Source organism: Candoia aspera, chromosome 1, assembly GCF_035149785.1.
Source record: "Candoia aspera isolate rCanAsp1 chromosome 1, rCanAsp1.hap2, whole genome shotgun sequence".
NCBI classification, from domain to species: Eukaryota; Metazoa; Chordata; class Lepidosauria; order Squamata; family Boidae; genus Candoia; species Candoia aspera.
This window is the reverse complement of record NC_086153.1, coordinates 306,937,917-306,962,428: the sequence shown is the minus strand read 5'-3', so window position 1 is coordinate 306,962,428 and position 24,512 is coordinate 306,937,917. Positions and strand designations below refer to the sequence as shown.

The window sequence follows — 24,512 nt, the reverse complement described above, 5'->3', positions numbered from 1 at the left end:
TACTCCTCTGATTTACCCAGAGAACTGTTCTCATTTCAAATATATGTTCCATTCTAGTATCTTCTAAACAAAAAGAGGTATAAATATATTAAGGAATAGCCTGAAGCTCTTTCATTTGGAATGTCATCCAAAAAACATGACTCACGTTCTTTCATGGGTCCACTCAACTCAACCGTTTTAGAGCATTTTGGAGGAACACAAAAGTAGATTTAGATAGAACTAGTGTATATTTACACTGATGTTAGAAGAACCTAGTATTATCATACCACTGAGATCCAGCTGGCCCTGACTCTGCTAGCATTCTAGAAAGCCTTAAAAACATGGCTGTTTCTGGGCATGGGGGTTAGAAGGTTAAGGTGGCCAATGAAATGAATATTGTTGTATGGCTTGTGGTTGCCCTTGGTGGCCATTCTGTGTATATTCTCTGTATTTTTATTGTTATCAATATTGGCTTATTATTGTTATTGCTTTGTTTCTATTGGGTTTTAATTTGGTTAGCTACCCAGAGTTGCTATTGTGAGATAAGCAGTCATATAAATTGATTAAATAAATAAATGTTACATTTTTAAAGACTTTTACTATGTATAACATACTAGAAATGTGGTAATCCCTCAGCTGACAGTAAATCTTTCCCCACTACTGGAATATGAATATATACTGTATATATATACACTGATGTTAGAATATATGTGCAAGTAGCTAGAATGAATGAATGAATGAATGAATGAATGAATGAAGAGCAGAGACATCACACTGACAACAAAGGTCCGCATAGTTAAAGCAATGGTATTCCCAGTAGTAACATATGGATGCGAGAGCTGGACCATAAGGAAGGCTGAGAGAAGGAAGATCGATGCTTTTGAACTGTGGTGTTGGAGGAAAATTCTGAGAGTGCCTTGGACTGCAAGAAGATCCAACCAGTCCATCCTCCAGGAAATAAAGCCAGACTGCTCACTTGAGGGAATGATATGAAAGGCAAAACTGAAATACTTTGGCCACATAATGAGAAGACAGGACACCCTGGAGAAGATGCTGATGCTAGGGAGAGTGGAGGGCAAAAGTAAGAGGGGCCGACCAAGGGCAAGGTGGATGGATGATATTCTAGAGGTGACGGACTCGTCCTGTGGGAGCTGGGGGTGTTGACGACCGACAGGAAGCTCTGGCGTGGGCTGGTCCATGAAGTCACGAAGAGTCGGAAGCGACTGAATGAATAAACAACAAACAAACAAACACACACACACACACACATATATAATTTAATTCATTCCAGCTACTTGCACATATATTGAGAAAATAGATTATGTTTCTGTGAAATAATTACACCTGAAACTGTGTTTTATACTGTTACGTCTTATATTTTCTTATGCCTTTTGATCATCTACACCATTTATTATATATAATTTATTCTTCCCTACCCACCAGTTTTGTGAAATGGTTTCAGCCCCAGAGATGAGTCGTTGGGCAGGCCCAATTATTGATGTTCTTTTGGATTATGTGGGAAATGTGCAACTTTGTTCCCGGCTGAAGGAACACATTGACAGTTATGAAGATTGGTCCAACATTAAAATCAAAGCAGGTTAGTTACTATATGAGCTCACACCTCTATTATTCAAGAGTCAAATAAACCAGTAATATTTTGTAGTGCAACTCTTATCACTAAAATGATGTGGCACTCCTACATGTGAATAACGGCCAACTCATAAAAGTTGTGATTAAGTAGGAAGAAATGTTCAAGCCTCTAAGATGTGTTGAGTGTTACCTCAGTGACTCACAAGAATACCATTGGATAAGATATATTCTGATTGTCAGCAGATACCACATAATGATTGTCTATTAGGATTACTTTATTAATACTTGGGTCATATTCACAAGATTTGAATATTGTCTTACTGAGTTGAGATATGCATGTTTTGACCATCCATATTTAGTTGTTTTAAAAAAATCCCTAGTTTTTTAAAGCATATTTATGATACAGTACCTTTGAAATAAATACACAAATTTTTATGAAAAAAATGTTAGCTTGTAAAGAACCATTTTAGGCCAAAAGCAGTATAAAAATAACATGCTACTTGCTTGCTTACTTACTTGTTTATATATCTACCTGAGGATATTTTCTCATTTCCAGAGCTACCAAGGCCACTTGTACACCTTTGTCGAATCAAAATTCGAAATGTGATTGGAAAGAACCGTCTTTCACTTATTGAGACTTTACCTCTGCCAAGAAGACTGGTTCACTATTTACAATATGATAATACCCAGTGATCTCAGGTGAACTTAACAGTCAAACATTACATGGAGTGATAATCGTATGATAAAACAAGGTGACATGATGGAAACAGATTGATATGAAGGAAGAGAAAATTTGTTTTGGTATGTAAGAAGAAAAAAAATGATTCCTGCAAGTTAAATCTCAGAACAAACCAATGCAACAGCAACATTAGGGAAAGAGCTGAAAAGATTAAAATAAAGCACACAGATCAAATAGTGAAATGGATATTATGCTATCTTGCAAGGAAAAGCACTCTTAATAGCTCAACATTTTAGTACAACTCTTTACTAAATGCAGAGTGGGCAGAATGTGATCTACCAATAAATCTCCAGTGATCTGCATGTCACCAAGAGCTTCCAACTCTCACTGCTTTAGTAATGGTAACAAAAACCTTTTCCTCCTTAATTAAACTGCTAAAATAAGCGTTTAAAAGCTTGGAAGAAAATCGGAGGTTTTTTGATGTGAAAGAACATATGCACAAACTCCAATTCTACTACCAAAAAGATATTCCTGGTCTGGGCATGTGTCCAGCAGTTCTAAATCTGCTTTCTTAATCTCTTATTTTGTACTTGATTCTGGTTGATGGACCTCACAGTACTAGTGAAAAATAAACATGCATATTGTAAGCCTAAATTATTCATAACCAGATATAAGGAAGAAGTAGCAAAAGTTATATCTCTCCATGTACATTCACATAGGTAAATGTAATGAATTATGCAGATGATCACACTGTAATCATTATCATGGTGACATCAACTAGTTATTTTCTGGTTGTAGCAGTTATAGATATTGCTGCCAACTGTATAATATGCTGGATTACATGTTTGTTGACATAACTGGTCATAATGTTAACAGACATTAGTAGGTTTACTCATTCATATGGATAACAAATGTATTTTGTCAATGGTCATGTGGCAAAACCATCTTGATGCAAATCAAAGATGAAAGGTCCAGTAATGGTTAAATATCAGCATAACATTTCAGTTTTTTGGTTGTGTTTTACTTTACTTCAGTTTGCTGCATTTATCCAATGTTTGGCTGTTCTGTTCTATACCACATAGTTCCATGTTTTTGCATCTAATTTAACATGTATTTCCCTTTTATTCTTATTTATAAAAGCCTTTAACATGATTTTTTTGTTCCTAGTTCAGTTAAGCAGTTTTGTAAATACTGGACTTCAAGAACTGAAAGATACTGAAGAATTTAACTCACAGGAAATAAGAACACAAGATTTAACTCAGAAGTATAGATCTGTATCATATTACATAGGTATACGTACATACATTACTTATGAGGATTAATGTCACTGTAGCCCATGGAATTTAACCTTATTTTAGGAGCAATGAAGGGGAGAGTACTGTGTTGCTTCAGAAAGACTTCAGAAGAAAATTCTTGACCTGCTATTGATGAAAAACAATGATAGTGAGTTGCATCATTGCAAAGACACTGGGTTAACTTCAGAATAAATAAACTAGCTTAACAGGGTTACGAATTGAGAATCCTATTGCTTAACTAGATGATGTCTAAATAACCTATGCTTTCATTAGAATAGTCTTAATGACCAACGACCTATATATAAGCAGTGACTTAGCAGCAGTATTTCTTTTTTAATGAAACTCTGGTTTGGTGGGATTGTATTATTTAAAGGAGGTAACTTAGTGGCATTATTAGAAGAAAATTTTATCCTCATGGACGTTTATTGTGGATACCTTAAATTGACATCCTCTTCACACTTAATTCTTCCATGAGAAAGTATTCATCTTTCTAATTCATAGGACCCAAATGGGTCTCTGAAGTATATAAAAAGTGCTTCAATTGGTATAGTTCATGTTTGTTTTAGAAGTGTGATAACAAGAACCTTAATGACACTGCACTAAGTTAACTCAAACCGATTTAAGCAGAGTTCATTATAAGCATTTCAAGAGTACTTTGCAGAAATGTCTGAAATAAACTGTAGGACACCTTGGAAATATAACTGCCTTGATATTAATAAGGTTGTAGTTCTGTGAATAACTTTTTAAAAATAAATAAACTTTGAATTGTTTTAATATAACCTGGTTGAGGATAGCGCCAATTCATAAAACTATACAGTTTCTTATTTTCTACAAGCTGAGTAATCTAGTTAACTCACTATTTTTAGGGAAATTTTCACTTGTCCAGTATATTGAAGAAAAATAAGCATTAAAAAAGGGCTTCCTAGTTTTTCTCATCACACATATACAGATAATTTGTCAATCTGAATTCCTCACTCACATAACCAGAATTAACTCCGAGGGATGACTAGATCTGGCACTGCAGAAAGTAAGCAAAAACTTAGGGGATTCAAGGATACCTATGCACGTAGAATGAAGAGGAAATTATCCACTAAAAAGCCCCCTTGAGAGATGTCCTTTCACTTCATTATTTTTTGCCAATTTTTTTTTTAAAAAATACTTGGTTTACATTTATTTGAACATTCTGCATGCTACCTCTCTTAATCATTTCACCTAATCCAGCAATAAATATCTGTACAGAAAGATTTTCATGCGCGAATCTGCTGGGCTGGGTTTGCAAAGGGCTATTAGCAGAGTAATGCCTGAACACTGGGTGATTGTATGTAAAACAATATGAATTATTCTACCCAACTCTCTGTACAGTAGCTTGCTCCAGGGAAATACAAGTATAATAGTGGGTAAGTAGTTTTCTACTGCTCCAGTGATTTCCTGATTCTTAAAAAATTCACCTGTTATCTCAAATCTGTTCAAATTCTGTTGTTTTATACAAGTACAAGACAAAATGGTAAAATTAAAGATAAGATTATTTAGGACCTTAAAATAAGCTTCATAGTTCCAGTATGTAGCATGGTGGCATGCGTTACCTGACCGTGTTGATGACAGAAAGATCCTGTTATTACATACTGTATCATACACAAGGAAAATTTTAGGATTTTTGCAAAATATTACTATTACCTGTTTGATCTATTGTTTTACAAATGTGTGTTTAAACTATGTTACAATGTACTTTTGAGATTTTTGTTTTGTTAACAATAGGTTTTTTTTTTTAATAAACTGGAGATTAATGGGGAGGGATCTGTGTGCCAATATTTTTAAAGCACTGCATTTTTAGGTATTATTGTTTGCATTAAATTTGAGTAAAATTAATTGTGCTGTATTTCTACTTTAAGTCTTATGTATAATACAGAAAAAAATACACACACCCACATACATGTTAAGTGAAGTACATGTAGGAGAGGGAGGGTCTAGATAAACTTGGACTGTAAAAGTTTAAGGCAGTATAATCTATGACAGCCCTGCAATGGAAACTGCATTTCCAGATATATGTGGCTGCCACGTTTCTCTAACTCTAATGTACAAACATGTATACATTTATATATTTATCTTGTGTATTGTGTAAATTTCATGAGTTCATAGAGTGTTACATGGGTTGCCTTCTCTAGTGATTTTATAAACCAATGAGCTTGCAGAATTGCTTCTTCTATTACAGTGAGTAGGAAAATTCCTTAAGTAAATTGGGATATTGAAATAAGGGCCAGTTTTTGTGTACACTGACATCCCTCTGCTCACTAATGCCTGATGGGCTAAAAGTTTCAGATAATGTGGTAAATTTAGGCAGACATCAAAAGCCAGAATCCCAATTAGTGACATAATATGGAACATGCTGCCTGACCTGTCTCTTCCTTTTCCCAACACATACATGGCACTGAAATGCAAGCCTTCATGAACTCTGGAACCTTACAATAAGTTCTGTTTTTACCAACATATATACCCATGTTGAAAGCCTGAAAGAAAGTGATATTTTTTCTAGTTTATTAAAACTTCATTGTCTAGTCCCATAGTGTTATTTTGACTCATCAAAAATGACCAAGAGAGACTGTTTAAACCATACATTTGCTTGCATAAAAAGAGCACAAAGAAAAGTTTAAAAGATTAGTATCTTTACAATTGTTTTCGTTCTGAATTTTTTTGAAGGCATATTGATTGTAAACCGCCCAGAGTCGCTTGCCGAGATGGGTGGTGAAGAAATGTGATAAATAAATAAATACATACATACATACATATTATTTGATACCTGTGCAGTCATAGAGGGAGACCACTGAATGTATAACTGTTTGCAAATAGAACAGAACAAACCTATGCAGGGAAGAATTTCTTGTAAACAGAACACCTAATCATGAAATGACTGGTTAAGCCACAGCACAGCTGATCTTTTTCTGTTAAGTACAGTATATGCAGCTCTTGTTAATTTCTGTATACCTTAGATAGATGCTCATGAAATACACATGCACAATACAAGTAGTCCTCATTTAGTGACTGCCTCATACAGCAACTGTTTGCAGTTACAACAGTGATGAAAAAGTAATTTTGCAATGAATTCTCACATTTATGACCTTTGCAGGTCTGTAAAGCAAGGGAAAGCTGAAGTAAGATAGTAAGGACAGTCATGGTTTCACTTAGCAATTGCCTCGCTTAACAAGTGAGTTGCCAATTCTAATTGTGGTTGCTAAACAAGAACTACTTGTATATGGTCTGATTCATATTTGGTTTTGCCACAGTCTCTGGAAGATAATAAACTAAAGTGTAGGTATCCTCAAGCAGTTCCTTGAATGGGTAAGGACAATTTCTTACAAATACAGTCTAAGCTTCTCAATTGTAACACCATATACTGTAGCATTATTCAAATGGGAAGACTCTGGAGTGTGGTGAATATACACAACAAGCATTAAAGGAATTATTCTTGACATAATCAAGTTGCTAAAAAAGGGAATTTTGAATTGTATTATAATAATCAGAAACATTGCAAATTTATGCTGAAAAATAAACATGGGAAATCGGGATGCTGTATACATGGTAGCCATTTTTCCCTAAATCTCATTCCATATTAATGAAATAAACAACTCAGAGGGGAAATAATCAGAAAACAGGTCAAGACTATACCTGTTAGAACTCTACAACTCTTGTTCAATAGGACTATTAAAATTACAAGAAAAGTGCTAGATCAAACCATAGGAGATGTCCTGTTTTCACTGAAGGCAACTGGGTGCCTCTGGGAAGACCACAAGACATTCTGCTATTGTCTGTCAAAACTTAGTATTCAAATGCATCTTTCCTTTAAACAGAGATTCCATGTAGTTCCCTTTAAAAATACCTTTAAAAAAAACTTCGTTTTTGTAAGATATCTGCATTTCACCTGCTTCCAATATTTTCAAGCCTGTCCACTTTTAGTAAGATCTGTTTCATATCATTGGATCTGCAGATCAAACAAAGCTGTAACATATAGTTAGGAACCCATTTATTAGTAGCTCAGTTTACTGGTCTCTTGCCAATTCATGCAAGTAGTTTTCAAAAGGGAGAGAATTATGATAGCAGCTGAATCACTAGTGAAAAGTGTCATGTAGCTTTCATAATAGCATATATTCCTTTAGCTATGTGATACTTCATATATTACCTTTACTGCTCCTTCCCTACTTCTCAAAGGTTAATTGTATGGCACAGATTTATTGGTCCATCTAGAAGTGTTTACTGTAACTGGTCTAGGATTTCAGTCAGTAGATTTCTAATACCCGCTACCTAAAGCACTTTTATTTAGAAGTTAAGGAAATAAACCTAAGTTTTCTTATGCACAAATCTTTTTTTAAATTGACAGGAGTGTCCTTGTCATGGGAAAAAAAATCCCCATTTATTCTGTACCATTAAAATGTATAAATAATAATGCCATGATCTTCAGTGCTACTAGACATGATTGCATCATATACATGGGGTGAGAGTAGTGCAAGGATTCTTGCTTTTAAATGACCAAATTTCATAGAATTATTCAGCTGCAAACAACCAAGGACATTTTTGCTAACAGGGCCTTCTATCCAGAATTAAGAACAGATGGGTTATAGATCAAAAACAATTGATGCATTTGCACAGAAGGAGTAAAACAATCCTCTTCTTTCTTCCTGAAAAGAAGACACTTTTCCACCTGAATGCATTTTAACAGTGGAGACTCAAAGGAAAAATCGTATGGGATTTATTTTTGTTTGTGGTAACAGTCTAAGTACTTACATGCCAGGCAAAAACAAAACAAAACACAGCATCCTTATTTACAAAAGTGTGCATTGCATTTTCTTACATGACCTTTTTTTAGCAGGTACAGACAAGAGGAAGCCCCCCCCCCCTCAAATAATTTCATACTCACAATTTGTTATTAATTCTTCCTTTGCTAACCCAGGCAGGCAGATTCTACTACCAATCTAAAGTGTGGTTTATTTTTATTGTTATTATCATTATGCCACTCTTTTTATCCTGCCTTTCTTTCAAGTAGCTCAGGGTGGTATACAGTTTAAATTCCACACATGCACTCTTTCCCTCACAACACCCTTGCCAGGTAGATCAGGTTTGGAGATGATAATTGGCCCAAGGTCACCTAGAGAACATATTGTAGCAGGAGATTGGATAAGTCATCACTGGGTTCAGTATGCTTCTTCACACTTTCTTTGCTTTTTGTGTTCCCTGATGTACCTCCAGAGCCCAAGGACCTGAGATTAAAGAGCAGATCAGCTATTTTTTCAAGCTCTGGAAGTAGCTTAAGGCACTCGGCTTTCTTTCAGAATCAGCACTGCGAGTGACCTGGGCAGGGCGACTATTGAGAGGTGATGCCCTTGCAAGTTGAGGGGAAGCTGCCAAGCCTAAAGGTATCCGAAGACGCTAAAGATGAGGGGAGGGGCGGCAGGCTTGGTGGGGATGGGCTTCCACACTACAGGCCGATACACTTTCTGCCCTGGCTGGCAGAAGGCCTTGCCCTCCGTCGGTGAAGGCGCATCTTTCCGCCACAACCCCAAAGCCGGGAAGGGGGCCGCGGGGGGCAGGGCGGCAGGGAGCGGGGCCGGGTAGACGCCGGGGGAAGCCTGTGGCCCGTGGTACTGAAATGGACAGCAGCCCCAGGCCCTCAGCCTCTTGGCGGCCCCAAGCTCTGGCCTGCGCGGGGGACTCTCGAGAGCCGTGCCAGTCCCGCCGCCGTCGAGGCCTGTTTTACTTTTCTTTCCCTCATAAGGAGGCAGGTCTTTGGCGGAGGACGAGGGCGACGAGGAAGAAGAGGGCGACGAGGAAACCCCCACTGGAAAGACCATGCCACTTACAACACCCGGGGAGCCCGGAGCAGGCCGGGGTTCTTCCCAAAAGGAGGCGGGCAGTTGCCTTTTCCTCATGGGCACTTGGTCGGGTCTGGCGCCTGCTTCCGGAGTCCCTTGCTGTTGCTGCTGCTCCTCACCGCCGAGGCGCTCTGGGGCCTTGGAGGCCTTGTCGCCCTTGGCCGCCCCGGAGGCGGCGTGGCCTCGGCATATAGAGCTCTCGGGGCCGTCGGCGACGCTCAGGCCTCGCGCCCTCCCTTCAGGCGGCCTCCGCTCCCGGGCGGGAGGCAACTGCGGCTGCAGGTGGTGGTGGCAGCGAGGTAGGCGGGAATATTTCTGGGAGAAGCGCTTGAGCTGCTTCTGCAGGTATTTCCTATGGTCCACGGAGCGGCGGCAGGGGGCTGACTTGTCCAAGGCGGCCTTGATGTCGCTCGAGGCCAAGTTGACGAAGTTGAGGAGGGTTTTCACCTCGCTGTCTGCGGAAGCCATCGCTCACCCCGGCCGCGAATACGTAGAGGCGAGGAAGAAGGTCCGTCCATGAAAGGGTTGGCTCCCTGAGAGCCAGCACACTCCTGGGCCAGACTAACCCGAGGCGACGGTCGGTTCGTTTAGGCTAAATGGGACGACGGGGAATGTTTATCCTTGGCAGAAACATCGTACCGCTCTTGCCAGACGGAAAAGGGGTGACAAAGACAGGTAGGTAGGAACGCACGTGCATTTCACTCAGAGTGTGCTTTCACACCATATTTCATGCTTTCAGAAAGACCGCTCCAAGTGCTACTGATCAAAATGCGCTGCATCTTCCCTCGCTTCCTTGATTTTCTCTGGTAGGGAAAAAAATGGGAAAAGCAATCGGGAATCACTGGAAGGGTACAGATAAAAAATATTCATGGCTGGACCTCCCATGAAATTAGAGGATGAGGTAGAGTGAATGCCTGATAAAAACCTTGTCTAGAAGTATCTATTGTTAGGGATGCAAATGCATTTTTTAATGTCTTTCAGTGGATGTGTTTGCCTCCCATAATGCTGAAGTGGCTAATTGTATGCTTTTTATCTTATAGTATACTTTGTATACTATAGTTGTAGAATACTTTGAAGTCCTTAAAACTTTTTATCTTATAGTATACTTTGTATACTATAGTTGTAGTATACTTTAAAGTCCTTAAAAGTTTTTTTTATTGTTCACACAATGTTACATTCAGTTTAAACACAGTGTAAATGCAGTATAACCCCCCCCCCCCCGTTATTGACATTCCACATGTCTACACAAATAGGGCAACAAAGTCTAAAATGCATTTTTTCCTGTCACACATGACAATAGCTGAAGAAATAACACACATTCCTTTTCACACATCTGTAATTACCATACCCATATCATACTCAGCTCTGCACAAACATACACAATTTTAACACCATCAATTACAGCTTCACATATACCCTCAAAACTCTTCTAACTTAATAGTGCAATTGTATAAACTGTTATGATCCAGGTAAGCATGTCTAGGATTTCAGTCTTTAGATGCCTAAATATTCTCACTTTCTTACTCTCTCTTTCTCTTACAGACACAATACACACACACACTCAGAAATATACTGGGTACAAAGGCAAACCTGCAGAGGTGAGACAAACACTTGGTTCAAATAATTAATGTATTCAATATAGACATTGTCTCAAATGATTTCCTCTCCTGCAGGATCGTGATCTCTGCAAATATTTTGCAGTACTGTACTGGATACATATTTCTTTACAGTTATCCTACAAATCTGCAGCTTAATAATGCAATTATATCACATGTATAGTCATTGCTATATCTATACCTCAGTATTTTCTGTTTCCCTTATTCCAGTCTTATACTTGCTATGACTGTGGCTCCCCTAGTTAATCTTACTAGACAGGTAGCATTTAACCTTTGAATAGATATCTATGCATCACTTTCATGGCACTCCAAGTTAAATTACACCCTTCCCAGCAAGATTATTTCTTAAACATTGAGTGTTACTGTAACTCTGTGGTAGAGAAGAAGAAGCTCACCAGCTAATCTTGTTACATAGGTTAGATACTACCAACCTTTAGAGAAGCAGCCGGACCCTGTGAGTGTTTTGCAGCACTTGAGTAAGCTGAATGAATATCGAGCCCTTCTAGTTAGGAGGCTTTCTCAGGCCAATCAGAAGCCACTTTGAAAATACAAAGCATCCCAATCAGGCATTAGGCTCCCTGTTCTCACATTCTTTGCCATCACAAATTGTCACCATGGGGACAGCCACAGAAAGACAGCTAATAAATACGATCATTTCCTTGTGATTCCTACCATTCTCTCTGTTCCAGCCCCCTCCCCCTTTTTTCTTAAACACAATCAAACATGATATGCTAAGGATGAGTAAAGAAAGCTTGTTGAGGCTCTTTTCTCTAAACTACTCCAAAGCTGTCTCAAGACTGGCAGTAACCATGCTTGAATAACACTGGACAATGCTAGTTTGGAAGACCTGGCTAGCCTACTTTTTAAACTGTTCTTGATCAGGCCTTTTTCCCCACTTAAAGGGAGGGTGATGTCAGAAAAAGGTAAGAAAAGAACAAATCTCTAAAGAGATGTGCAGATATCCATGGAAAAGGAGCTTGAGCGCTCAAGAATCTTGTCTTTATGTTTGCCCCCTCAATTGAGCCACACAAAAGCTGAATTACCCATTCAAACTACTGGGACAAAAGGATGGAGTTGGATAGTACTCTTGCATCTGTAGTCAAACAGTTAGAGACTTAAATCGAGTCGTCATGATGGAGAAAGAGTTAGACAAAGCCCATAGAATTGCCATCAGCAAACATTTTCCTGTGTCATATTAGTGGGTCTCCATGACTCCCCCTGGCCTGGGGACAATAGCACAAGTTTGCACACTCGACTACTGTCACCCTGCCAACGCTGGCAATGAGCAGAAACAGGACAATCCTTTAAGGGGAAAGCATGCCCACTGCAGGGAAGGTAAGAAGAGAGGGAAGAAAAGCATGTGAAATGCTAATTGAGCTGCTTCCTTTATTGATTCAGAGTTATGTGAGTCCTCATCCTCCTTGCAGAGTTGTCCTTAGGGGTGGCAATAACTTAATAGCATGCTAAAGCTTTGAGTCCCACACTGTGGGTTATCCCCACAGAGGTCTTTAAGAATAGGAAAGGAGAGGGAGAGTTGCCCTGAGTGAATTTCAGAAATGCTAGACATTCAGGAATAAAGCCAACTAGCAGTGCAGTATATCCAGTCACAAGCAAGGCTGGAGCAGACACAAATCCAACTGTTGCCAATTTTAGCACAAACCCTGGAACTGCTGCATAACTAGAGTTAAATTCTAGTTCTAGAAAAGTCATCTCTTTCAAGGCAATCACTTGTTGGTTCATATTTGTACAGGAAAAAACTAAATGACTGAATATTGAAATGATACCTCAGAAGAACACTGGCAATAACAACAATAACAATAATAATAGCAAGAACCTGTCCTTATTTATTGACAAGTAAATCTCACTGACATACGTGGAACTTATTTCTAAAGAATCAGACACTGAATTGCAATGCTAGATTTTGTAAACAACTAAACAAATAAAGTGACTCTTAGGGTATGTATAATTTTGGATGTTTGTATTGTAATCCTGTAAGTACAAGTATTTCACTGATTCATATTTTCCTCCTTAGAAGACTGACGTACTATAAAATAGCTTGCAATTTGAATAGTCTAAAGTAACTTAAGAATCAACAAACAAAATAATTTTGAAATGTCAAGAAATTGTGTGTTGACATGCTGATCCAACATTGGCATTAAAAATACATTTCATTTCTCTGCTTAGCAGGAAGACAAGTAATCTGAATAATTTCAAACAATATCAACTGTTATTTGAATGTTTTAAATTTTATGTCAGGTTCCTTTGTATAAAAACGTAACAAAAGAATTTAAAGAAAGTTACATAAGGATTTTGTGAATGCTGTTTCAATCGGATGTTTTATGAGAAAAAATTTGAAGTCCTTAAGATCCTTCTTTGTCTCTTTGCAGATAATTAAAATAATACTAATGAAGATGGTCAGATAAGGGTTAGTGATTGCTGGGTATAAATTCTTTGCAATAGAATCTCTGTGATAATAAAACTCCCTGGTAAATAATCTGATTTCTGTGAAACTCTCAGGAAAACGCTACACAAAAATAACAGGTTTTTTTTAATGATGATTCAAAGTTATGTAAAAGCTATGTGAGTGGAACTTTTCTGCAATCGGGCAGCTGCCAACATAGCAGCTGGTAGAATGGATTTTGGAAGTCATAGTAACTTGTGTAAATACAGATTACACCAAACTGTGCTGGTTGCCAATAGTTTCATTCATTACATTACAAGAACTTCTCTACTTCCTTCTGCAATCTAAACCAGATTTGTTGTTGTTGTTGTTGTTGTTGTTAATCTGAATGTGGTGGAAGAAGCTAACAAGTTTTAAAGGACTTTAAATAAGATCCATTCTTTAAATCAGTTTTTCTGCAATCTTTTCAGCACTTTTTTCACCACCAGTGGCCCTCAGACAGAAGATGTAGTTCAGTCAAACAGATGCTTATTTTTTCAGACTTGTTTCAAAGCAGTTTTTCACAAATTTGCCTAGAAGCTCATCTAGCTAGTACAAAAATACAGGCAATAGATTTATTTGTCTTTTCTCTCCCAATGAGAGCATCAATAGACATGTCTCAGCTACTCACTTTTGCCTTGGCAGGTGCAATAACTAAGTATTTTAACAGGGGAGGGCCTCTTTTACAGTTCATATTGCAAACAGAGAGACAGCAAGCCCTTTGGAGAACGTGACTGAGATACATAACTATGGGTACATGTATGTAGAAACTATGAATTACTAGGGGCTCTGTTAATTTTTTTGAGGCTTGTTTTAGTCTCAGGTCTCTAGTTACCTCTTCAGCAAAGGATCGTTACCTTGTCGTGGTGCTGGAGCTTGAGCACCTCAATGATGCCATGAGCTAAACCGTGAAGGGCCACCCAAGACGGGAAGGTCATGACAGAGAGGTCAGACTAAATGCGATCCCTGGGGAAGGTAATGGCAACCCACCTCAGTATTCTTGCCGTGAAAACTAAATGGATCAGTACAACCAGAGATATGTCGGTATACCATCGGAAGATGAGACCCCCAGGTCGGAAGATGGTCAAAATGCTACTGGGGAGGAACAGAGGATGAGCTCAACTAGCCCCAGACGTGATGACGCAGCTAGCTCAAAGCCGAAAGGACGGCTAGCGGCCGACGGTGCTGGTGGTGAACGGCGAATCCGATGTTCTAAGGATCAACACACCATCGGAACCTGGAATGTAAGATCTATGAGCCAGGGCAAATTGGATGTGGTTATTGGTGAGATGTCAAGATTAAAGATAGACATTCTGGGCATCAGTGAACTGAAATGGACTGGAATGGGCCACTTCACATCAAATGACCACCAGATCTACTACTGCGGACAAGAGGACCACAGAAGAAATGGAGTAGCCTTCATAATTAATAGTAAAGTGACTAAAGCAGTGCTTGGATACAACCCAAAAAACGACAGAATGATCTCAATTCGAATTCAGGGCAAGCCATCTAACATCACAGTGATCCAAATATACGCCCCAACCACAAATGCTGAAGAAGCTGAAGTAGAGCAGTTCTATGAGGATCTGCAGCACCTACTGGACAACACGCCTAAAAGAGATGTTATTTTCATCACAGGAGACTGGAATGCTAAGGTGGGCAGTCAAATGACACCTCGAATTACAGGTAAGTATGGCCTGGGAGAACAAAACGAAGCAGGACACAGGCTGATAGAATTTTGCCAAGACAATTCACTCTGCATAACAAACACTCTCTTCCAACAACCTAAGAGACGGCTTTATACATGGACTTCACCAGATGGACAACACCGAAATCAGATTGATTACATCCTTTGCAGCCAAAGGTGGCGGACATCTGTACAGTCGGTAAAAACAAGGCCTGGAGCTGACTGTAGTTCAGATCACGAACTTCTTCTTGCACAATTTAGGATCAGACTAAAGAGATTAGGGAAGACCCACAGATCAGCTAGATATGAGCTCACTAATATTCCTAAGGAATATGCAGTGGAGGTGAAGAATAGATTTAAGGGACTGGACTTAGTAGATAGGGTCCCGGAAGAACTCTGGACAGAAGTTGGCAGCATTGTTCAGGAGGCGGCAACAAAACACATCCCAAAGAAAGAGAAAACCAAGAAGGCAAAATGGCTGTCTGCTGAGACACTAGAAGTAGCCCAAGAAAGAAGGAAAGCAAAAGGCAACAGTGATAGGGGGAGATATGCCCAATTAAATGCAAAATTCCAGAGGTTAGCCAGAAGAGATAAGGAATTATTTTTAAACAAGCAATGCGCGGAAGTGGAAGAAGACAATAGAATAGGAAGGACAAGAGACCTCTTCCAGAAAATTAGAAACATTGGAGGTAAATTCCAGGCAAAAATGGGTATGATCAAAAACAAAGATGGCAAGGACCTAACAGAAGAAGAAGAGATCAAGAAAAGGTGGCAAGAATATACAGAAAACCTGTATAGGAAGGATAACAATATCGGGGATAGCTTTGACAGTGTGGTCGGTGAGCTAGAGCCAGACATCCTGAAGAGTGAGGTTGAGTGGGCCTTAAGAAGCATTGCTAATAACAAGGCAACAGGAGACGACGGCATCCCAGCTGAACTGTTCAAAATCTTGCGAGATGATGCTGTCAAGGTAATGCATGCTATATGCCAGCAAATTTGGAAAACACAAGAATGGCCATCAGACTGGAAAAAATCAACTTATATCCCCATACCAAAAAAGGGAAACACTAAAGAATGTTCAAACTATCGAACAGTGGCACTCATTTCACATGCCAGTAAGGTAATGCTCAAGATCCTGCAAGGTAGACTTCAGCAGTTCATGGAGCGAGAATTGCCAGACGTACAAGCTGGGTTTAGAAAAGGCAGAGGAACTAGAGACCAAATTGCCAATATCCGCTGGATAATGGAAAAAGCCAGGGAGTTTCAGAAAAACATCTATTTCTGTTTTATTGACTATTCTAAAGCCTTTGACTGTGTGGACCATAACAAATTGTGGCAAGTTCTTAGTGGTATGGGGATACCAAGTCATCTTGTATGCCTCCTGAAGAATCTGTATAACGACCAAGTAGCAACAGTAAGAACAGACCACGGAACAACAGACTGGTTTAAGATTGGGAAAGGAGTACGGCAGGGCTGTATACTCTCACCCTACCTATTCAACTTGTATGCAGAACACATCATCCGACAAGCTGGCCTTGAGGAATCCAAGGCTGGAGTTAAAATCTCTGGAAGAAGCATTAACAATCTCAGATATGCAGATGATACCACTTTGATGGCTGAAAGTGAAGAGGAACTGAGGAGCCTTATGATGAAGGTGAAAGAAGAAAGTGCAAAAGCTGGTTTGCAGCTAAACCTCAAAAAAACCAAGATTATGGCAACCAGCTTGATTGATAACTGGCAAATAGAGGGAGAAAATGTAGAAGCAGTGAAAGACTTTGTATTCCTAGGTGCAAAGATTACTGCAGATGCTGACTGCAGTCAGGAAATCAGAAGACGCTTAATCCTTGGAAGAAGAGCAATGACAAATCTCGATAAAATAGTTAAGAGCAGAGACATCACACTGACAACAAAGGCCCGCATAGTTAAAGCAATGGTGTTCCCTGTAGTAACATATGGCTGCGAGAGCTGGACCATAAGGAAGGCTGAGCGAAGGAAGATCGATGGTTTTGAACTGTGGTGTTGGAGGAAAATTCTGAGAGTGCCTTGGACTGCAAGAAGATCCAACCAGTCCATCCTCCAGGAAATAAAACCAGACTGCTCACTTGAGGGAATGATATTAAAGGCAAAACTGAAATACTTTGGCCACATAATGAGAAGACAGGACACCCTGGAGAAGATGCTGATGCTAGGGAGAGTGGAAGGCAAAAGGAAGAGGGGCCGACCAAGGGCAAGATGGATGGATGATATTCTAGAGGTGACGGACTCGTCCCTGGGGGAGCTGGGGGTGTTGACGACCGACAGGAAGCTCTGGCGTGGGCTGGTCCATGAAGTCACGAAGAGTCGGAAGCGACTAAACGAATAAACAACAACTCTAGTTACCTATCCTTAGATCCTATCAGCCTTTTTTTCCCCAAATGCTGGTTAAATTTTGTTGTTATAGTTGTTGTTTATTCGTTCAGTCACTTCCAACTCTTCGTGACTTCATGGACCAGCCCACGCCAGAGCTTCCTGTCGGTTAAATTTTGTTATATTAAATTATTTACTATTTACATATATAACAAGCCTATAAAACAAGTTTCCAAGTACTATACAAATAAAAGTAAATAATAAATACAATAGAAAATCTTAAAATACAGCAACAATTGAAATATACCAAAAACAAAGAAAACAAGCATAAACACCAAGCCAGCCTAATAAAACACAGTAAAAGTTAGTAACTAAAAAGGACAGAAAATTTTATTTGTTTGCTTGGTTGTTTGTTTTCTTACTTTAATTTCTATATTACTTCAATCTGACCCTTAGTGGGTTCATTTTTTTTAAAAAAATTAATAGATTGAAAAATGTACAAAAAATTAAAACATATTCAGAAGCCATGGGACAGCAGAAAAAAATTTCATGGATCAACAAAGACAAATAACATTGGAGCCAAGTGAGTGTCCTGAAACAAGGACCGTTCTCTCAAGGAGTCACCACTCTCATAGCCTTCTCTCTAAGAGCTTCTCTCCAGACTTCATGCAAGAGATTCTTAGACAAGGATCTTTGCAGGTACTAGCATAATATATCTATATCACTTAGTTTCACTTAAAACTCTCATTGCCATGTTGTGTACCAGTTTAGTTTCTGGACTTTTTTGAAAAGTAGCCCCATGTACTTCATGTTATAGTAATCCAGAAAAGCATAAAGAGAGATTGACGGTGCCAAAGTACCCACTCTGGAATGTTAAAAACTATGTTGCAGCCTTTTTGGTAAAATCTTCAGTCTGATTCCATTGGCTCAGCTGGAGCTTACTTATTTCATATACGCTTTGTTTCCCTCCCAAAGTTCTCCAGTGCTTAATAAATCTAAACTATTATACCAAAAGCAGCGTGTCTGCCAAACACTGAAACACCACAGCTCTTCCTGTCTAGTTAACCATTCAGAAGACATGCATTCTGTCTTCTGCCCTCAAGAGATATTATAATTTTTTAGCCATCTTTACCTAGTACTATTATACTCTGGGTCTGAGCATCTATTGGATCAATGCTACAGCATATGCCACTGAGAGTCAGATGACTGAAGCAGCATAAAAACACTCATGATCAACAAAATAAATATTTAAATCAACCTTCATTATTGTCTTTGTAGCTTCCTTTGGAAAACCTGCAACCTGAAAACTATGAAGGAGCACAGTAGTATTCAATATTGCTGTGTCCAGCATCACGTGGCTAGGCTTCCATATTCTCATTATTTCAGATATTAATATGCATTTTAAGACCTCCTTGTTTCAGTATTATTTCTCTGTTTCTGAACTGAATTCATTTGGGTGTACCAAAAATTCATATTTCTTAAGGGATTTTATAGAAATTAAAATACAAACTCACAGTGACTGAAGAGCAGAAAATGTATTTAAAGAATAAGTAACTCAGTTGCTGAATTCATGATTTAAAAAACAATATTAATCATGGCCATGAGGAAAAAAAACCCATAGATGCAATACCTTTATTAGACCAACTGAAGACTTACAGTAATTACTTTATGAGTTTCCAAGTGATCTTAATTTAGTTGATTAGAACTGAATGTCTCAGTTTTAATATATTTCAGGTGTAATGTACAACAAAAGTGCATGAGAATTGATGAATAAAGTAAAATAGCAGCTAGGCACGGTAAGCAAATATTGCTGAATTACAGCTCTTGGCATTGCTAGGAAACATGCCATCTGTGAGGATTGTGAGGGATACTGCACGTTGTAGCTGAACATCTTTGAAGTCGCCGTGTGAATGATGTTTAACACTTCTGACTTATGCAAGTCAACTCCAATATTCAATTCCTTCACAAGGTTGAACTAAGAAAAATAATTTGTAATTATATAAGGGGGATGCAGAGCAGTAAGAAAAAGCTACAAAGACAATTCACTATGCTAATTTATGCCTGACTGTGAGGATAAGGCTGCACTTGGGATGGTAGGAAGACACAGTACAGGGTATCAACATGCATGTTTTTCCATTTATTTCTGGTACATGGCTGCTCATCTTTTATATTCAGTGCAGGCTTAGCTGGTCACTTCAGGCAGAAAAAAATTGTTTACCTATTAAAAATTGGCCCAGGTGGCAGAAATATTTCCCACGTATTCTGCAATAAATAAAAAGGAGAAGAACTCATTTTGTTGAATTGTCTCAATACCATTTAGCTACAATCCTAAACTGATCATTGCAAATGATTTTTCTTTATTAAGTTCTTGAGTGAGTATTAGGAGCAGATTATAGGAAAACAAAATAAACATATTCTAATCCTAGTATATTTTTACCTAGGATTTAACATACTTATAATTACAAGCCTCCCCGCCCACCCACATTCCATTAAAGTATGTCATAGTGCTGCAGAGAGTCATTTTGTGTCTTTTTTTCAACATTTCTTCCTCCAGCATTTCAGTTCCCCTGTAGTTGACCGATAATAAGGCACTGAAGTCAAGAGCACTATATTCTGAATAAAGGAAACTCATTCAAGGTCAGACTCAGGTTGAGCTGCACAGGGTCTTCCCAAAGAGGCCACTGGAACCCCTCGGAACCCCTTTGTTCCTCTCTGCTTTGGCCATGTTCATCCCAATGTACATCTGAAAGAAACAATTAACAATAGGGCACTCCTCTTGGAGTGTCTAGTGCACTTTGAAGCATCCACTGAGGAAAGCCATAAGAATAATACATCATTTTAACTGTGAGACTGTCAAAGTGATACAGCAGTTGAAAAAATGTCTCCACATGCCTTCCCAGCATGCAGACAGGGACCAGCTGTAGAATCATTTCATATCTGACATGTCATTCCTCTGAAAACTGGCCTCCTGGGCATTTTGGTATGCAAAGATTGGACGAGGAAAAAATATATATATTTTACAAGACCACTTTAAAAAATGTAGCAAGGATTTTTCATTTCTTTCAATTTCTCATTTATGCCAAAAGAAGTCCTAGACTTTTATGTTATTGAATAGTAACTTTTTAAAAAATAGTTATAAAATAATTTTATAAAATAAGAATAATTATTTAAATTATTTCTCAAGTTTAGCAGTCTCTGTATAAAGTAGGTAATATATTGAGCTTGTATTAAAGAATCATAGTTTTGTATTTTTTAAAAAAATTATAAGTGCTTTTATGCTGCTTCAATTATTTTAAGTTATCTGATTCTTTTTTTACTTTCCCTTTTTTCCTTTTTATTATATTGTTATAAATCTTGATACATTGTATTGTTTCAATATAGTGATATTTATATGATAGGATTAGAGATTATTAACATTCTATTATTTAACTAACTTAAAGTAATAAAAATAGAAAAAGGAAAGAAAAAAACTATCAATATTAATTACCATTTAGGATGTCAGTATTACTTGCATAGAATTATTTGGCCTTTTCATCCAGAGTTAAATATAACATTAACAAAGAACTGTTACAACTCACATCGAAATACTGATTATATGATAATATTTTCAATCTAATTACTTAATAATAGAATCTACACTGTATTGTTACTGTATATGTATATGTATATATATGATAGATGAAGCAAATTTAACGAAGTTAAAATATCTAAGAAGTACAAGGAAAAAGAAGAAACGAAAAAGGAAAGAAGTAATAATAATAAAAAGAACTTGGTTCCCAGTTAGATATTGTCCTCCCTGTATTTTAAATCATCTGATTCTCAATGAAATGTGAGTAGAATAGTTTTTTTAAAACATTAAGATGTTCAACTCCAAGGTATGTTTTTTTGAAATGCAGTACCTTGCTGGCAACTGTAATGTAGGAAGGATTTATATAAAGTGTACTTTCAAAAAGGAATGAGAAGATTCCAAAAATGCAATTTTGCAAGTAAGTGATTCTTACTTTAAAAAATAAATTGCTAGTAAGTTATAGTGGCATCCTTCTGTATAATGTGAGGTAACTTCTGTGCATTATACAGAATGAGATACTAACACACTGGAATGGACTGTGCAATCACTTTTTAAAATATGTAATAAGTTATATATGTTGATCTATAACAAGAATTCTGAAATCTACAGATAGTCCCTTCATTAGCAAGCAAATTATGAGCAATCTTTCTCAGAACCAAAAATTGGGGAGCGGGGGAAATGGAGGAGGGAAAGGGCTGATAGTGTAGTAATTACATTATCATGATCACCCTTAAAATGGAATATAGGAAGAGGCACAGACAGAGCTATGTTAGGCTTTATATAGTATATCTGTACTATCTTTCATGTTAGAGAGAGGATTGTTGAGATGAAGATTATGTAATGCTGCTTTCAGATTTTTTGGATATAATGAAATTCAGTTCTGTCACAGATCTGCTGTCACTCAGAGAGAGAACAAAGTAAAGAGTCACATAGACTTTTTTATAAAAAGCAAACTGGAGATCAGTTGTGGGTGATGCACTACATTTTAAAAAAAACCAATAGAAATCAAATTGGAAAGAGTTATCTAGTAGCAGAAGGTACAAGACTAAGATCTTGTCTTCAAATGATAGATATTCATCTTCCTCCATTTACTGAATCTGGCAAAGCCTGAGTCTATGTGAACTTTATCAAAGCATTTAACCCTTTGTGGAAATTCTTTACCTAACCTCTTTTATTTGAACATTTTCCCAAGGCTATGTACTTCTTCCCAGGTTTCTTATTTTCTTCATTATAGTCAGGGACTAAGGAAAAACCTATTTAAGGATCTCCATTTTAAATTCTTGTTCTGCAAACATTGGAAAAGCATCCCTGATCAATCAGAAAATAAAGTACTTAATGTTCTTTCCCCCTTATTCTGAAATACTGTCATTTGAACAGTCATTTATTATTATTGTTGTTATTCAGACAGTCATTCATACCCTAGTCATGTCACAGCTTGACTATTGCAATGGGTTCTATGTGCGGCTGCCCTTGATGACCACCCAGAAGCTTCAGCTGATCCAGAATGTGGTGGCACAAGCAGTAATGGGTATGCCTCGGTATGCCCATGTAACACCTCTGCTTCGTGAGCTGCACTAGTTGCCCATTTTGCTTCCGGGTGCAATTCAAGGTGCTGGTTGTTACCTATAAAGTCCTACATGGCATAGGGCCTGGTTATTTGAGGCCTGTCTCTCATAGCATCTGCCTGGCCAATTTGATCTTGCAGGGTTGACATACTCCAGGTTCCTTCAATTAAACAATGTCACCTTTCAGGACACCAGAAGTGCACCTTCTCTGTAGCAGCGCCTGCCTTCATGAATGAGGTTCCCCTGAGATCCAGATAGTCTCTGTTCTGCTGTTGTTTAGAAAAGCTAGGAAGACGTGGCTCTTTACCAAGGCCTTTGGCAAGGGAGAGTGAGACCCCTTACTTCATCATGCTTGCCATCTTTTATCTATCTTTTATTGATTTTATTGTAATTTCTTTGTTTGATTGTTGTGAGCCACCCAAAGTCATTGAGAGTTGGATGGCATACATGTTTAAATCATCATCATCATCATTGTGGATAGTGGACATCGCAATACCTGGAGACAGCAGAAGAGAAGAGAAAGAACTGAAGAAAATCACAAAATATAAAGACCTGCAAATAGAAGTAGAATGACTGTGGCAAAAGAAAGCAAAGATAGTACCAATAGTAATAGGTGTCTTGGGTGCAATTCCAAGACATCTGGAGCACCACTTGAACACCATAGGCATTGACAAAATCACCATCAGTCAACTGCAAAAGGCAGCTTTCCTTGGAACAGCTTACATCCTGAAATGATACCTTTAATATTATTAAACAACAACATCTGCCTATCCCAGGTCCTTGGGAAGGACTAGATAGGTGGACAAAAATGCCAAATCCAGTCTAAACATCTGGCTGACTGTGTGATCAACCATAATAATAAGCCATTTTAGTGTTATTGTTGGTACATTGTTTTCTGCTACAGGAAATAAGTTACTATGGTAACAAATCACTCTGGCAGGTTGAGAAGGTCAGACTTAAGTATCCTCAGTTTTGGGTGTGAAAAGAATGACCATATAAAGTAAAGCTCCTGATTAGCCTAGAGGAAGCTTGCCTGGACTTGTTTCAGTTTCCTTTTACACAGCCTTCCTTCCAGTCCTACTCAGAGCACATGTGCATGTATGAGCTTATAAGAAGCTTTTGAGCCTATCCAGGATATCTGGATATGAAACTGTTTATGTTTTTATGCTTTCTGTAAATACATTTATTTTTATAGAAATGCCTGGTGTGTGTTTTTTCTGATCTCTTTTCAGCAAACTCTAACAGTTATTACTTTCCAAATCTATCAGTACTCATCCTTGTGGCTCATCAGTGTCACCAACAATCAAATTTCCTCTGAGTCCAGGGCCAGTTATGGCTGCTGGAAATCTTAGGTGAGCCTGCAGATCTCTTGCCAAAGTTGTAGCAAATTATAATATTATAAATGATAAAAAGCAAATTTATTAAATATGTGGGAAGTAATTATAACAACTGTAAAGGCATTTGGACCTTATTTCAGTAGCCAGTGTAGTAAAAATTCCATTGTTATTAACTAAATGGCTATCAATCTGATGGAACTTGGAATCATTGATTCTAAGGATTGGAGGGGTCTTGGAGATCATCTAGGCCAGCCCTCTGCAGGAATCCACTATATATAATCAAAGAATGCAGGGTTGGAAGGAATCTCCATTTCCAGGCTGTCTGTCTCACTACTGACAAAACTGCAAATCTCTGTTGAATGTTGGGGGAAGATGGTTGGTGATAAAAATTTGATAGGTAGGTAGGTAGGTAGGTAGGTAGGTAGGTAGGTAGGTAGATAGATAGATAGATAGATAGATAGATAGATAGATAGATAGATAGATAAATGTTGCCTCCTGTTTTGGGATTGCCTTTCTTCTAATGGCAGCTTTCTGATGTAGTCTAAATTGGCT

At 38.1% G+C, this 24,512-nt stretch overlaps 2 protein-coding genes across 2 annotated transcripts in view; one reads left to right on the top strand and one right to left on the bottom strand.

Moving 5' to 3' along the window:
• ASB2 (ankyrin repeat and SOCS box containing 2) overlaps positions 1–3,397 on the top strand; it is a 34,514-nt gene extending 31,117 nt beyond the window's left edge. The window contains exons 9-10 of the mRNA XM_063290268.1: positions 1,423–1,576; positions 2,126–3,397. Of these exons, the coding sequence (XP_063146338.1) occupies positions 1,423–1,576; positions 2,126–2,262 (291 nt within the window). The 3' untranslated portion in view covers positions 2,263–3,397. The remainder of the gene's footprint in view (positions 1–1,422; positions 1,577–2,125) is intronic.
• Positions 3,398–8,506: 5,109 nt separating this feature from the next.
• Positions 8,507–9,869, bottom strand: FAM181A (family with sequence similarity 181 member A). The gene has a single exon (XM_063293729.1). The coding sequence runs from the start codon at positions 9,867–9,869 to the stop codon at positions 8,940–8,942; it is 930 nt and encodes a 309-aa protein (XP_063149799.1). The 3' UTR covers positions 8,507–8,939.
• Between the last annotated feature and the right edge of the window lie 14,643 nt (positions 9,870–24,512).